Below are 15825 nucleotides of genomic sequence, written 5' to 3'. Positions count from 1 at the left end.
GTTACCATTACCAGTAATGAGACCAAACACTCAGATAAGTCCACTCAGCTGCAGTTCGCTAACTGCATGATCTTACAGCTTGTAAAGGCCAGAACTGGGTTTTAACCAGGGTGCTAAGTGACCCCAAGGCCGATGTTCCTTCCACTGTATTTTGTTGTGATACCTATAATGGTGCAATATTGACATCAATCCTAAATATCGTGGGTTTCCAGTTCAAGCTTTTGAGAGATTATTGACCCATGTGTTAATGGCACGTTGGACTAAAATCTGCATTAGTCTTCTATTTCTTGCTTTTTTGTTTGTTAGCCTGTTTTTGTTTTTTTAAGATTAGGGGTGGGAATGGAAAGATGGTATTGGGATTTATTTTGTTATATTTTGAATTTATATAGTGCTTTTCATTTGGACCTCTCCCTTCTTCGTACTTAGTTATCTTTTTAGGTGATTTTAATTTGCTATTGCCTTTTAAAGGAATGTAAATATGTGTATTATATCAGGATACGCTCTGTATGGGGCGCCTGGGTGGCACAGCGGTTGCGCGTCTGCCTTCGGCTCAGGGCGTGATCCCGGCGTTGTGGGATCGAGCCCCACATCAGGTTCCTATGCTATGGGCCTGCTTCTTCCTCTCCCACTCCCCCTGCTTGTGTTCCCTGTCTCTCTGGCTGTCTCTATCTCTGTCGAATAAATAAATAAATAAATAAATAAATAAATAAATAAATAAATAAATATCTTTAAAAGAAAAAAAAAGGATATGCTCTGTAATTTTGCATTTATCAAAGCTAGGCACTTGTTATGAGTTATTTTAACAGAAACATTTTCTACAAATTGGTATTCGAGTATATTTCAGATTAAGTCAAGCTAGTTTCAGCCTCTTTTAAGACTCTAAGGAAAGGAAAATTACTATGTGGGACTTGGTTTATTCTGCCAATGTATTTTTCCTTTAAGGTTAAATAAAATTTCAAAAAAAAATTCTTTTGATAATTCTGTCTGAAACTAGTACTACAACTATGATTTTGAAAGTACTATTTATTTCGTTTTCTGATGTCGATCCTTGGTAATGTACTACTTCTTACTGAAACATATCTCCCCCACTACCACTCTATAAAGCTCCTTCCGTTGATTGATCTTTCAAGGATCAAGTCCACCTTTCTCTGAAAGCTTTCTCTGCTCTCCCAGCCCTAATTAAACTCTGCCTGCTGTCCTTTTTAGGAGCACTTTTTCTATCCATTATCGTAGCGTGCCCTGTGGGATTCTCACTTAAATTCATTTTGCTCCTAAAGGAGATTGTCAGTAACCTTTGTATTTTCCCCACAGAGCCCAATTCAATGCTCTGCATATCATATGATCTTGGTAAATTTTTAAGTTGATAGGATTGAATGTCTTCAGGGAATCTTCTCCCATAATTAAAAAAATAACCTTTTAGGGGCACCTGGGTAGCGCAGTTGTTAAGCATCTGCCTTCAGCTCAGGGCGTGATCCCGGCGTTCTGGGATTGAGCCCCACATTAGGCTCCTCTGCTGGGAGCCTGCTTCTTCCTCTCCCACTCCCCGGCTGTGTTCCCTCTCTCGCTGGCTGTCTCTCTGTCACATAAATAAATAAAATCTTTAAAAAACAAAAAATAACCTTTTAGATGGGAAGCACTTATTCATTTTGTCTACCAGAAAAATGAAAGAAATCAGCCACGAAAGCAGAACGCACTTTGTTGACTGTCATTTTTAGGGTGTAGCCTTCAGGGGTGGCAGGCCATGCTCTGTGCGAGTGGGCTGGGAGCGGGAGCGTAGTTTTCCCGACAGACGTGTGCCATCAGCTGTCAGCCGATGGGTGGGCCTGTGTGTGTACGTTGTACCGTGGTCCCCATACTGTGACGGACTCCACGCTCATGGTAGTACCTTCCAGGAAATTATAAACTGCTTTTCCTCTTCTCCAAATCTTCCTAAAATATCAGCACTAGTATCGGTGGAAGAAAAATCCTATATAAAGTTTAAGTAGAACCCTATTGTAAAAGGACATTAGAATCTCTGTTATTCCATAGTTGGTGAGAATAGAAACCATCCTACAGTTACAGAAAATGAGAGTGGACCTATAATTTTCTTCCAAAAGGATACAAATTAAATATCTGATATGCTCGATTCTTGTAAATAGAAACTAATGACAGGCTGTTGAGCAAAAATAAACCTTTCCTTTCACAGCATCGGTACCTAAGACAAGAAATACTGTTTCATTCTTGTATTACAGTATAAACACAGGGTATTCTTAATAACTGATAGAGTGTTCGACTTTTTTAATTGATTTTTTTTTAATACTTGTAAAGGTTGATTTTTTTTTTCCCCCGTTTTATTAGTAAATATCATTTCAGTGCTCTCATTTCTGATATGAATGCTACCAGGGCTTCTTTGTTACCCACTCCCCTATTCTTAGGATGTAACGCAGTACTATGTAAGTGATTAATTGATATTTGAGTTGAATTAATAGTTTACTCATAGTGAGCAATCATGCATAAGTTTAGAAATGATGTTTTTAAAAATAATGCTTCTTAATCCTGAAATACTAGGATTCTAGTTAGCCGAATAGGGAAAACTATGGAGAGAATAAATTACCATATAATAATGTGAGTTAATACGTACAAAGGACTTTAAATTTCTCATGCAACTTCATATATATTAATTCTCTCCAAAGTGAGAAAGTGATATTCCCATTTAAGAATTGGGGAAACAGATTCAGAGTAGTTACGTGAATGCCGTAATGATAGTTGACCTAATTATAGGGCTAAGATCTGATATCCGATCTTGTGCCACTTCCCCCTTATCAAACTTCAGTTATATAGTCTGTTTTATTCCTTGAACAAGCCGAACTAGTACCTGCCTCAGAGTCTTTGTCGTTGTTGTTCTAAAGATGTTATTTTTAAGTAATTTCTCCACTCAACATGGTGCTGGAACGCACAACCGCGAATCAAGAGTCGCGTGCTCCACTGACTGGCCCGCCAGGCGCCCCTCTAGCCTGTTTTTTAATACCTGGAAAGCCCTTACCCCGGTGCTACTTATGGACAATTCCTCTCATGCCAGGTTATGGCTCACTTGTCTTCCAGCAAGTTACTTTTGAAAGGCCTACCCTGTCCGCTTTAGCCGAAGTTGTCCCTCTGCTCCACTTACACACGCATCCTGATCCTGTCCTTTATGATGCTAACCACAGTCGAACAGTACCTTGTTAATTTGTTGGTTTATTTACTGTCTGCTTTTCCTGGCTGGAGTCTAAGATCCACAGACGAGAGCAGGAGCCCTCTGTCTTGATCACTGCCATAGCTTTAGCACCTAAAACAGCGAGTGGCACATTGTGTGCACGTGGTGCACATTTGTTGAGAGGAAGAAAGAGAAAGGAAAGATGAGGGTAAGAGCTGGAGGGCAAAAGAGAGTAAGAATGAACGAGACGCTAGACACAAGTCTCAGACCTCTCTCTCACTGAAAGACTCAGTAAATTGAATGCGTATATTAGAAGTCTGAAAAACGCCTCTGACTCCTGTCGGAGTAAGTCATAAAACTGCATCCTGTGCTCTGGGATTTCCTACTTTGGGATGACAACATATATGCCACAGCTATTTTATCTCTGAACTACAGCACTCTGAAACAAGGCTGAGTAAGTTGAGTACAAAATCATAGGAACTTTTTGAATTGCTCGGTTAATGCCATTACTTTACCTTCATGTAATTGCAGGTAATTACTGAAGACCCATAATGCCAGACACGAAGCACTAAATTACATACTTTTAGTAACTCTGTAAGGTACCCACATCATAGTAGCTCTCTAAACGTAAGCAGAGTTACAGAACATCTTTTTTTTTTTTTTAATTGAAATTTTTTTGTTTTTAAAGATTTGTCAGAGAAAGAGCACAAGTGGGCTGGCAGAGGGAGAAGCAGGCTCACCCCCGAGCAGGGAGCCCAATGTGGAACTCGATCTCAGGACTCTGGGATCATGACCCGAGCCCAAGGCAGCCGCTTAACCAACTGAGCCACCCAGGCATCCCTAGAACATCTCTCTTTAAGTTTACATGCCAGGATGTAATCATGGACCGTACCCTAATGCAGAAGGTGGTGGGTGCCATGTTACGTGGAGACTTCTCTTGAGGGTGAATCCCGCTTTATGTATTTGTCTGTGTATGTAGGTAGATATGTATGTCTATAATAAACTATCATAAATGGCATATGGAAATCGTGACCAATTTTATACAGTTTTGCCAGTTTTATGGACTTGAGGGGAAATCTAATCAGGACATAGACTAAAATAAGCTCATGTCCTCTAATTGGTTATCTTTGAACCAGTCTTGTCATTGAAGTACTCCCGGAAGGAGATCTTTTCTTCTGCTGCCCTGTGTCTCACCTGGGACCTTGTACATACAACTGTTTTGGAGTTTATTTTCTGTGAGCGCTCTGAGACTCTGGAACTTACTTTCCTTAGAGATCTGACAAAGTACTGGTACCTGGAGTATACTATGGATATTTTCATTTTGCTAAGACCTTCAATGGACAAAAGCATCGTGGCTCTGAATGATGATAAGATTGGGAATTTTTTTAAAAAATTAATATGCATAGTAAAATTGATCAAAAATCAGTCATTTCTAACAAAATTTTTTTGTGGAAGAATTTATGTGTCTTTCTTTCTGTTTTTATTCTAGTCCTAAAGAATATTCTTACATATAATAAGGAATTCCCATTTGACGTTCAGCCTGTCCCCTTAAGGTAAAAAAAAAAATAAGCACCAATATTTCTTTTATTTTATTGCCTTATTTTATACCTAGTTTTCAGATATTTTTGCATTTTTTATATCAGTATTGATATCTTTAATATCAATATTTTTGTGTCAACATTTTTTGTATTCACGTCCTACCTGGGAAATGGGTGGCTATAATGTCTCCTAGGGTAGTTAATTTCGTAGCTCACTATTTTGCCTGCCGTTTTGCATGTAGAAGAATTTTAGCACCTGGTGAAGAAGAGAATTTGGAATTTGAAGAAGATGAAGAAGAAGGTGGTGCTGGAGCTGGGTCTCCTGATTCCTTTCCTGCTAGAGTTCCTGGTGAGTATCACTGATTTCACAACAGCCATAGCTTAATCCAAGGTTAGGGTGTTTTAGAACTTATTTTGGTACTTGCCAGTCTTAAGCACATTTTCATCGCCATGTTATTGGCTGGAGCTATTTTATACACATAGTCTGAAGGTATCTTACTGTCTGTGTTGGGGTGCACAAGGCCACCCTGAAGTTCAGTGATTTGCTAGGAGGACTCAGAGACTCACCGTCTAGTTGTATTCACAGCTGTGAGTTATTGCGATGAGCAAAGACAAAACAAAAGCAGCAAAGGGAAAAGGTGCACAAGTGAACGAAGTCTGGAGGAAACCAGGTGCGGGCTTCTTTTCTTCTTTTTTTCCTTTTCTTTCTTTCTTTTTTTTTTTTTTTTTACATTTTATTTAAATTCAAGTTCGTTAACATAGAGTGTATTGTTAGTTTCAGGGGTAGAATTTAGTGATTCATCAGTTGCATATAATACCCAGTGCTCCTTACAAGTGCCCTTCTTAGTGCCCATCACCCAGTCACCCCATGAGGTGCAGGCTTCTAAGAGTCCTCTCCCAGTGGAGTCACATAGGTTGTGCTACACGTAAAATGTGTCCGTGGGAAGCTATTAGAGACTCCGTGCCCAGCACTGTTCTTAGGGGCTGATTACATAGGCGCCCTCTGCTTAGCACTGGCTAGGAGTTGGCCAGAGTTCCAAACTCCTGGAAGGAAAGCGCATATTCAGCATAAACCATATGATTTGCATAGTTTATAGATAGTGACCATCCTTATTGGGGGATGGTGGGAACATGCCCGAAATCCAAGTTCCTAGACTCTAGCCCAGTGGTGGCCTTGCTGGCAGGCCTTTCTGAAAATAACAGTCTCAGGCCCGCTACGGAAACTCTTTTCCGTAGACTATTGTAAGCACGTCTTTAATTAATCAAATGTAGTCATTAAGACTGGATCCAAGGGGAGTGGGTACTGAGCAAATGCTCTTTCTTCCCATCTTGTTTTAGGAAAGGAAATAAGGTATGGCAAGCCGTTTTTATTTGCAAAAGATCTCTTTGAGGGTCTTCCCTTTCTGTAAATGACCTAGGCAGGCACCCTGGATAAGTCTCTTGCCTCTGCCAATCCCTGGTTTACTCTGTTCTGTTCTTACACAGTGCGTAGTTTTCCTTTCTGGTAAACTAGTTCATTTCAGGTATGATAGCAATATGCTATAAGATTATCGTGCGTTTTGAAATAGACCCTAGAAGCTTTACAGTAGAGCTAAATACAATTTGTGTGTCATCCAGATAACTTTGTTGGTAGTAACAGTATAGTAATATTCCAGTATTTTTAATACCCCCTGGGGAGGAGGCATTATGCAGCAGGAGCAGCAGATTGAACCAACAGATGCTTGGGCTGGAGTCTAGGCTCTGACAGTTACTAGTGGAAGGACTTTGCTCTTGTTTCCTAACCAGTCTGAAGCTCAGTTTCTTTCTTTGTAAAATGGGATACCAGTGCCTAACTTGTTAGGTTACCGTGAAGATGAAACATGGTACTACGGCTAAAGCTGTGAGCGCCGTTGGGGTCACGTGCTGAACGTTCCATGATGCCTGTTCTGCCTGTCGCCTCCCTTCAGTGGGAGGCAGCAGGACCTAGGCTCTGGGGTTACTGGGGAGATGACAGGAACTAGAGATAGCAACTTAGTGCGACTGTTTCTTTGCTACAAGGGCATTATTTCCAATCTGCTTTGATTTATGAGGAGTGGTGTATTTTTCTTACTTTTGTGATATACAGAGGAAATTTCAAGTTGGCCAAGCTGGTGAGAGAAATTACTTTGCTGTTTGACTGACTAATTGTCATTCTCTTTTCAAACCACATACGGTAATTGACGTAGCTTCCAGTGCTATAAATTTCAGTCTGATTTGGTGGTTTGCTCACTTACTGCACTTCCAGAGAAGGTAAGATGCTTGAAGTAAATGACGTAAACCATGGTACAGAGTAAGGTCTCTGTGGGGTTCAGGTCGCTGAGTTGAAGAGAAACTTGTACCATAAACTAAACCCATTTGCTATGTAGGAATAATCCCAAATTAAATAGATTTTTGTATTCTGACACAGCATTGTGTTATCTTATTTCAGAGATACAGAAAGGTTACCAAACCCTTCTGTTCACTGAATTTCTTTTTCCTAAAAGTAAGAAAGATCACATGTAGGTTAATTAACTGTATTTAGTCTGTGATACGAGTGTTATTAAGTAACCTGTAGAGACACCTGGGTGGCTTAGTCAGTTAAGCATCTGCCTTCGGCTCAGGTCATGATCTCAGGGTCTTGGGATCGAGCCCCACATCGGGCCCCCTGCTCAGCATGAAGTCTGATTGTCGTCTTCTCCCTCTCCCTCTGCCCCTCCCCCACTGCTCATGCTCGCTCTCATATAAATAAATAAAATTTTAAATAATTAAATTCTAAATCTGTTCTTGAGTTTAAAAAAATTCTAGCAGACTGGGGCACCTGGGTAGCTCAGTCATTTAAGCGTCTGACTCTCGATTTCAGCTCAGGTCTTGATCTCAGGGTTGTGAGATGGAGCCCCGCATCAGATTCTCTCCTTCTGCCCCTTCCTCCCTCCTAAAATAATAAATAAATAAATCTTTAAAAAAAATTCTAGCAGACTGAGAATAGAACACGTCTCCAGGTATTCTCTATGGGACACTTAGAGCCAAAATCATACTTACTGGTAAAAATTGAAACTTTCCTTTTCAGATCAAGAGCAAGGCAAGAGTAAGAGTGCCTACTATTACCTCTTTTTATTAACATTGTCTGGAAGTCCTAGCCAGTACACTAGAACAAGAAAAATAAAAGAGAAACATTAGGAGAAGAAAATCCCTTCCCTTTATCTGCAGGTGTTATGTATTATATATATATTCATATAAAAGAATCAACAGATGAATAATTAGGATTAATAGAGATTAGCATGCATGGTTCCTTGAAAGGATCAATTCTTAAGTACAGATTTTTTTCTCTATAAACAAGCAACAGTTGCTTAGAAAATAAATACTATAACATTTATTATAGTATCGTAGACTATCAAATACCTAGTAATAAATCCAACAAAAGAAGTATAAGACCTTTGTGAGGAAAATAATAAAACTATCAAGAGAAATTAAGAAGTCTTTAATAAATGGAAAGGTATATTTCAGTTCGTGGATTGGAAGAAGCAATTTGTAAAGATGTGACTATTTCTAGAGTTGAACTGAACTTCACTGCAATTCTAATAGATTTTTTTTTTTAAAGCACTTGACAGCTGTTTTTATAATTTACATGGAAATGCAAACAGCCAAAAGTAGTTGACTCTTGGAAGACAATGTTAAGAGGGGAGAATTTGTTTTACCAAATGTCAAGACTTTTTAGAAAATTAGAGTGATTGAGACACTATGGTGGTGGTGCAAGGGTAGGAAATAGTCCTGTGAGACAGAGTGGACAGCCCATGCCTGATCTGTGGTGAGGGTGCACTGTAGATGGACGGAGAGATGGTGGTCCTCTGAGTAGTGCTGGGCGCCGCGTGGCGCAGTCCGTTAAGTGTCTGACTCTTGGTCTCGGCTCAGGCCCCAGTCTCAGGGCGGTGAGGTTGAGCCCCACGTCAGGCTCCCCGCCCAGTGGGATTCTCTCTCTCTTCTCCCTCTGGCCCTCCCCCCTTGTGCGCGCTCTCAGAAGCAGTGCTGGGACAACTGGGTATCCATGTGTTGGATAGAGTGAGATTGGGCTTCTATTACACACCAAAGACAAAAATTAATTACAAGTGGATTGTAGAATTAAATGCAAATGGAAGAACGATAAGGCTCTTACAAGGTAAGAAAACGCCTTCATGATCTTGGAAGGGGGTAGATGCTTGAAAAGGACACAGAAAGTAGTGACTATAAAGGAATTTCAAGATTAAGAAATATGAATATATTAACATTGAGAATTTCTCATAATCAGAAGACGCCATTTAACAGAGAAGGGCTTGACGCATGAAAGTAGTCTGTGCTGTTAGAAGTCCGGAACAGTTGTTATCTCTCGCGCGAGAAAATGGGGTGTGCTGGGGACGCAGGAGGGCTCCTAGTATGCTGGCAGTGTCTTTCCTGGGTCTGGTGGTGGTTACACAGGCATATTCCTTTGTGAAAATTCATTAAGCTGTACTTAGAATTTGTACATGATTTATATACTTTTTAATATGTTATCCTTCAATATAAAGTTTTTTTAAATGTAAGCCACTGAGAAGCTTATTACAAACACATATCCAACAAAAGCTTGCATCAAAATATTAGAGAATTCTTACAAATAAGAAAAAGATGACTATTCCTCTTCAGAAAAGAGGAAATCCAAACGCTCATTCGAAAATGAGAAGGGGCTCAACCTCAGTCGGTCATTGGAAAAACACGCATGAAAACTGGATCAGCATTTCTCCACACCTAAATTGGCTAAAAAGAGTCTGACTGCTCCAAGCACATGGGGGCGGGGGCAGATGTGGGGGGGGCAGTGCTGGAAGGGGGCATCCGCATGAACACTTTGGACACAGATTGTCTTTATGTGGTAGGAGGGCGATGCCGCGTGTGACTTGGTGATCCCTCTCTTTTGCAAATGTGTGCTCACATGCACTAGAATTTGTGTACAAGAATGTTACAGCAGCATTGTTCAAACAATTTCCAAAAACTTGGAGCAATTCATAATGCCCGTCAGCAGAAGAATGGCCACATAAACTGTGCTGTGTTGATAACACCCACGTACTATGCACCAATACTATGAAGTCCTACAGATGGACAAATTACAGCTATTGGCAACAAGTCAGATAAATCTCACGTTCAGAAGCAGGCAAAACATTGTTATACGGTGCTTTTTAGCAATTACTTTGGAAGCCAGGAGAGTGGAGAGGGATTAGGAAGAACATTGGGTGGTGATAGAAGGGAGCCCCTGGGGTAATGTTTATCTCTTGACCTACGTGACGGTTACATGGGTGCTTGTTTTCCAGTGTTCGTTCGGCCGTGCACTTGCTTTATTCGCCTCTCTAAGTATTTGTTAGATTTCACAGTTAAAATCTTTTAAAAGGGACAGTGGGTGCAGCAAGAGACCTTTTATCTTTAAGAAAACCATTGAATATTGAAAATGTGTTAAAATACGGCGAAATGTCGAAGACCTATTTCATGTGGAGAAAAGGTAATGTTATAATTTACTTTCGAAATGGTACTGGATACTGCTTTGAGTGTTCCATTTTGGTTTTCTAACTTCTAACTTTTCATTAGCCAAAAGTTTTCTTTAACAAGTATCACCAGGTAAGACACTTGAATTTTTCTTTCTTTAAAGATTTTATTTATTTATTTGAGAGAGAGAGCGACAGAAATAGTGAGAGAACACAAATGAGGGGAGAGAGAAAAGCAGACTCCCTGCTGAGCAGGGAGCCCGACGTGGGGCTCACCGTCAGGACCCTGAGATCATAACCTGAGCCTAAGGCAGATGCTTAATCAGCTGAGCCACCCAGGCGCCCCAAGATTCTTGATTTCTGTAGTAATTTTCCCATCATAAAATTCACTCATTGTAAATGTATACAGTTCAGTGACTTTGGTCTGTAGAGCTGTACATCTTCCCGGTTTGATAGATCCAATTTGAGGACATTTCCATCACCCCCCGAAATCCCCTCAAGCCTGTTGCCAGCTAATTAAGTGTTCTGTTTTGAAGATAGTGAGTTGATTCACATATTTCAAATACTTTATCATTAAAAGTGGGATAACATTGTTGGACAGAAACACGAAAAATGTCAAAGTCCTTTACGAATGTTAGGTACTTTAGTTTGAGATACTGTGTGCATATTAGATTAAAATCAACTTTTGTTCACCTCTGTCTCGGTAGATATGAAACACAACTGTACAGTTGATTTCTTGATGTCATTTTCTTGGTAGGGAGTGTGTGGTCCTGGGTGATTTTTCAGTTTTAGTAAAAACTTTAGTTGATATGTGTGAGAGGTTTCAGATACACAGTTGTTGTGTATGCCATTCTCAGCAGGATTAATTTCTGAGGGAAAAGATTGGACAGGATAGGATGCAGAAAGGGGTGGGAAGTTAGATCATAAAATTAATACGTAAATATTGTAAGTTATTTCGTCCAATTTGTTGATTGGTTGGTTGATTTGGTATTTGTTGTTTGATTCTGGTATTAAGCTTCTCAAACTTTAGGATAATATAAGAAAAGTTTAAAAGGCTCTTTGTCTTTTTTCCTATCACTTCATATAGAGATACGAAATATATCTTATGTAACATGAGTAAATGTGAAGTGTATATATGACGTGAGTATATTAAGCATGCGGTAATTCGTAATTGGGCTTCCCGGAGTGAGTTGAATCTTGAACAGATTTGATGGACTTATGCTTTAGTGTCGAATATGAATTAAGGAAGTACAGATCTATCTTGTGTCTTACTAAATATTTGCCCAGAAGAAGCACATTGAATGTTTGGAAGCTTTGGAAACTAAATAATGGCTGGCGAGTTGCTACGCCCATTAAGAGCAAGGCTCTGTGTTCAGTATTTGCTCTCCAGTTGCAGCTGGAGCTCACTGTTTGCTCTTCTCTTCTCAGGCACTTTACTACCCAGGCTGCCCTCAGAGCCAGGAATGACGTCACTCACCATCAGAATTGAGAAAATCGGTCTGAAGGATGCGGGGCAGTGCATCGATCCCTATATCACAGTTAGCGTAAAGGGTAAATAACTCTACGTTCTCCCCTCTGGCGAACCGTGTCACGTGGATTCGCACTTGGGAAACGGGCAGGTGTGGGGGTGGGTCCTTGCACCTGTGACAGTGCGTTTGCATTCGTTCTACAGTGAGGGGAAATCCCTGGGCAGCCGTCCTCGTTCCTTCACTGAGTATTTCTGAGAGTTTCTAAAAATGCTTCATTATTTATAACTGATGTACGTGTTTGCTTTTGAGGGTTTTTTGGTAAATTTCCATATTCTCAAAATCCCATCCAGGGTGCCGACTAGACATACACACTGTCTTTAACAGCAGACACTTCCTTCCACCTTCTCAGGGTGTGTGATTTTCTTTGCCAAGCCCCACGCTCTCCATTTCCCCCGTGCCTCCCCTTCGGGCCCTCCGCTTCCTGCCGCGGCGTCTCAGACACAGGGGAGCCCTGCAGGGTGCACGAGCAGTGGGCCTCCAGTGAACCGTCCTGAGACAGGGAAGTCGGACACACCCATAAACAGCCATTCCCTGAGCCCAGTGCTGGGCCAGAAAGAAGAGTGGTATTTCTTACTAAGCGCGGTCGTCTTCAGGACTTGTTTGTTTTCTCCTGTCCAGTGTGGCCTACCAGTTATTCCTTGAAAACAACGTTTTGAGTCTTTGGTTTGGGAGGGAACCCACACTGACGAAATTCTTTTGTTGGTGTCAGGCCTTTATTTGGCACTTTATTTGTAAAGCACTCAGCAGTCTTTTAAAAATTCTTGGGTGATTGAGGATGAGGTTGTCATACTATTATTGAGAAAGCCCTGCACCGTCAGTTTTCATTCACAGCTAACCTGCACTTCGAGGCAAACTGAAGACACAGGGACTGAAGTTGAACTCTTACCAATCATAGAAATAAATTCAGGCCCCTGGGTTCATTAGTACCAAATAAAAGAAAAACGAATTCAGACACAGAGAAGAATTTTAGCATGGAGACGGCAGGATCCACAGCGCTAATGCAGAAATACCGGAACCTCTGATGGTATTAGCTCCCAGGTGCACGGTCTGCTGGAAAGTCTTGGTGCCCTACCTGTGTGACAGGCCATTTGTAAAGCTGCGTCTCACGTGGGACAGTACACTGTAAAATGTCCTGCAGGGTGGTGTGCTAGGTGCTCTGTCACCTTTGCCCACACACGGAACTGAAAGAAGCAAATGTACTAAATTAAGTTCTCTAGGATAGGAGTGTGTTGAGTAATCCATAAACACGAGTCATTAAATGAGTCCATGTTGAATTTGATAAAACTGGAAGAGTCCTGGCTCCGGGAAATGACAACCATACATAGTGTACCATCTGGCTGTTGTGAGTCAGGTTACTTCCTAGCAGGCACGGCGGAGTTGAGGTAACGTGCCTACGGAATGACTCATTTAGAGACAGGTTTCCACGGGCAGCTTTCATGTCCTTTGTTTTGACTCTGAAGTACAAGAGAATGCTGATACTGTCCGATGAGAGGCCTTTCCACGCCACGCACTTGGTCAGGGTTGGAAATAGGCGCAGGGGCCAAGCCACAGAATATCTTTCGTGTTCCTAATTTTTATTGCATATGGCATATAGCGGCGCAAGGAAGACACAAGTTCTTTTCCCCTCTGAACAATAAGGATCAAGCTTTGTTGTCTTCATGCTTTCTTTTGCGCCCGTACACGGCAAGCCTCCCTTCCCTGGCCCTGAGGCTTCCCGCGTCTCTGTCCCGAGCTCCCTCCACAACCTCCGGAGACCAGCAGCTCCCTGTGTACTGCTCACACCAGGGGGCGTCTGGATCTGAGACGCTCCTCTCAGCTGTTGCCAGGCCTCTGTAGGAAACATAACCCCCTATGGTTCGTTGGCAGTTTCTGAGTCTGTGTGTTTGAAACTCTTTTTTCCCTCCTAGATCTGAACGGCATAGATTTAACTCCTGTGCAGGACACTCCTGTGGCTTCAAGGAAAGAAGATACGTATGTTCACTTTAATGTGGACATTGAGCTCCAGAAGCATGTTGAAAAATTAACCAAAGGTTGGTTTGTGATGGTAAACGTCGGCTTCTTGTGGCCGGAGTCCTCTTCTGTTTGTGCGCTCACAACCCGGCGCGGTGGCCGAAGTCCACGTCACATAGTGTTCAGTGACTTGAATGAACGATCGATTTTTTAAATGTGGGAATTAGGACTTGTATGATCTAGTTGTGTAATAAATAACAGTTATATAATAAAACGTTCTTTGATTATAAAATTTCATCATCTTGGACAACAAAACAGAATGAAGTTTTCCTCTTACTGAAGAGTGGAGGGAGGTAGAGGCTTCCCAAGGCTCTCTGCTGGTTAAGTCTCTAATAGTTGAAAGAACAAGTTGTTTCTCCAGCTGATTTTATTGGGCAGAAAGATACCATAACTTAGTTGGCAGGAGGATGGGAAAGGACAAAAACATTTTTAAAAAGGTGAAGTTACGGGGCGCCTGGGTGGCGCAGTCGTTAAAGCGTCTGCCTTCGGCTCAGGGCGTGATCCCGGGGTTCCGGGATCGAGTCCCACATCGGGCTCCTCCGCTAGGAGCCTGCTTCTTCCTCTCTCACTCACCTGCTGTGTTCCCTCTCTCGCTGGCTGTCTCTCTGTCACATAAATAAATAAAATCTTTAAAAAAAAAAAAAAAAAGGTGAAGTTACATGTCCAGGTTAGCCGATTCCTGGGACTAAATGCTTTTCCATGCCGTGTGCCCCGCGGGAGTGTTGGCATTCTAGGACAAGACTTCAGAGTCCCTCTGTCACCTGAGCTTCAGTTGCAGTTTTGACATTTTCACGCTTTGCAAGAAGCTTGTACCTTTCAAACAACTGCCACAGTCTCTATTCGACATTTTCTCAGATCTGGTGCTGCTGCCGCCTGGGCTCCACCCCTGGAAGGCTTGTCTCTCGGGACTTCCGCTGGTGGGGTGGCTGCGAGTGTGAGCAGCACCTGCAAGCACATTAGACACCAGGGCTCAGGGTCCCCGCCTCCCGGCAGACCTCCTGACTCAGAAACCCGCCAGCCGGGCTCAGCCGTCTCTGGGGTGGCGGCTTGCACGTGGTTCTCTACGCCAGAGCTTGGGAATCGCTATTAGAGTACATAGAGAGGTTGGGCTTAAGAAATAATGCTAAAGAAATTTCATTATGAAGTGTTACGCTGTCTCCATAAAAATATGAACAAAACCTTTGTTTGTTTGTTTTTAAGTCCATTGCTTTGGGAAAGGTTCTGATATGGGCAGGAGTGGGGACGTTTCCTGGGCTGACTCCTCTGTCCTAGTGCACTGTGTTCTGGAGGATTCACGAGATGCTGAAAGTAGAACTAGATTCAGACTCTGTTCATGTTCTCAAGCTTTGACTTTACCGTGTGCGGTATTATTTCTATGGTTTCAACTGATACAACGCTGACATAGACGCGCTCTTCACATGTAGAAGCTCCGTTCATCTGCGTACGCTGGTCTCGTACGTTCCGTCCTTTCTTACAAATGCCACGAAGCTGTGCGTGCCCAGGATGCAGGCAACAGATTAGCTACCGATGAGGCAGATGAATAACGAAACGTTTTTTAAGTTCCTTAAAATGATGGTATTGTACTTGCACTTTAGTATTGTTTTCAGATGTGACCGTTTCACATTTACTCAGACGTCAGACACAGTCATGATGACAAGGAGATGGGTTCCATAGCTGCAGAGGCGAAGAAGTGGGATCTGCTGTCTTAAAACTCTGTGAGGTCTTCTGTTACTTCTGTGGGAGGAAGAAGAGAAGCTACCCTTTGGCAGATACGCAGAGTCTTCTGGGGACTGGAAGTCACCAGTAACTACTGGTTGTCACCCTTGTGTGTGGGTAGGGAGTAGATGGCCAGGTGCGCCCATCTGTCCCTCACCCACGTCCTGCTCTCTTGAGCAATTGCTCTTTCTTCCCTCCTGTGACAGGAGGTCCTCCGTTTGGATCCATCTACGTGATGACTTTGTGCCACGACTGCGCACGCATTTCTGAACATCGTTAAACCTCTTGTCACTTGCGAGTTTTGTCCGCAGCTTAAAAAGTACTGGATTTGTGTTATCCTTAAAAGCCAAGCAAGATCCAGCCCCACTTGGGTTCAGGCAGAA

General features: G+C 42.1%; 1 protein-coding gene across 1 annotated transcript in view; it reads left to right on the top strand.

Moving 5' to 3' along the window:
• Positions 1–15825, top strand: part of AIDA (axin interactor, dorsalization associated) — a 35667-nt gene that overhangs the window by 16773 nt on the left and 3069 nt on the right. The window contains exons 5-8 of the mRNA XM_026517287.4: positions 4662–4725; positions 4953–5059; positions 11616–11738; positions 13624–13746. Coding sequence (XP_026373072.1) covers positions 4662–4725; positions 4953–5059; positions 11616–11738; positions 13624–13746 — 417 coding nt within the window. The remainder of the gene's footprint in view (positions 1–4661; positions 4726–4952; positions 5060–11615; positions 11739–13623; positions 13747–15825) is intronic.

Source organism: Ursus arctos, unplaced genomic scaffold (genome assembly GCF_023065955.2).
Source record: "Ursus arctos isolate Adak ecotype North America unplaced genomic scaffold, UrsArc2.0 scaffold_2, whole genome shotgun sequence".
Lineage (NCBI taxonomy): Eukaryota > Metazoa > Chordata > Mammalia > Carnivora > Ursidae > Ursus > Ursus arctos.
The sequence above is the reverse complement of the archived record's forward strand: the minus strand, read 5'-3'. Positions and strand labels throughout refer to the sequence as shown.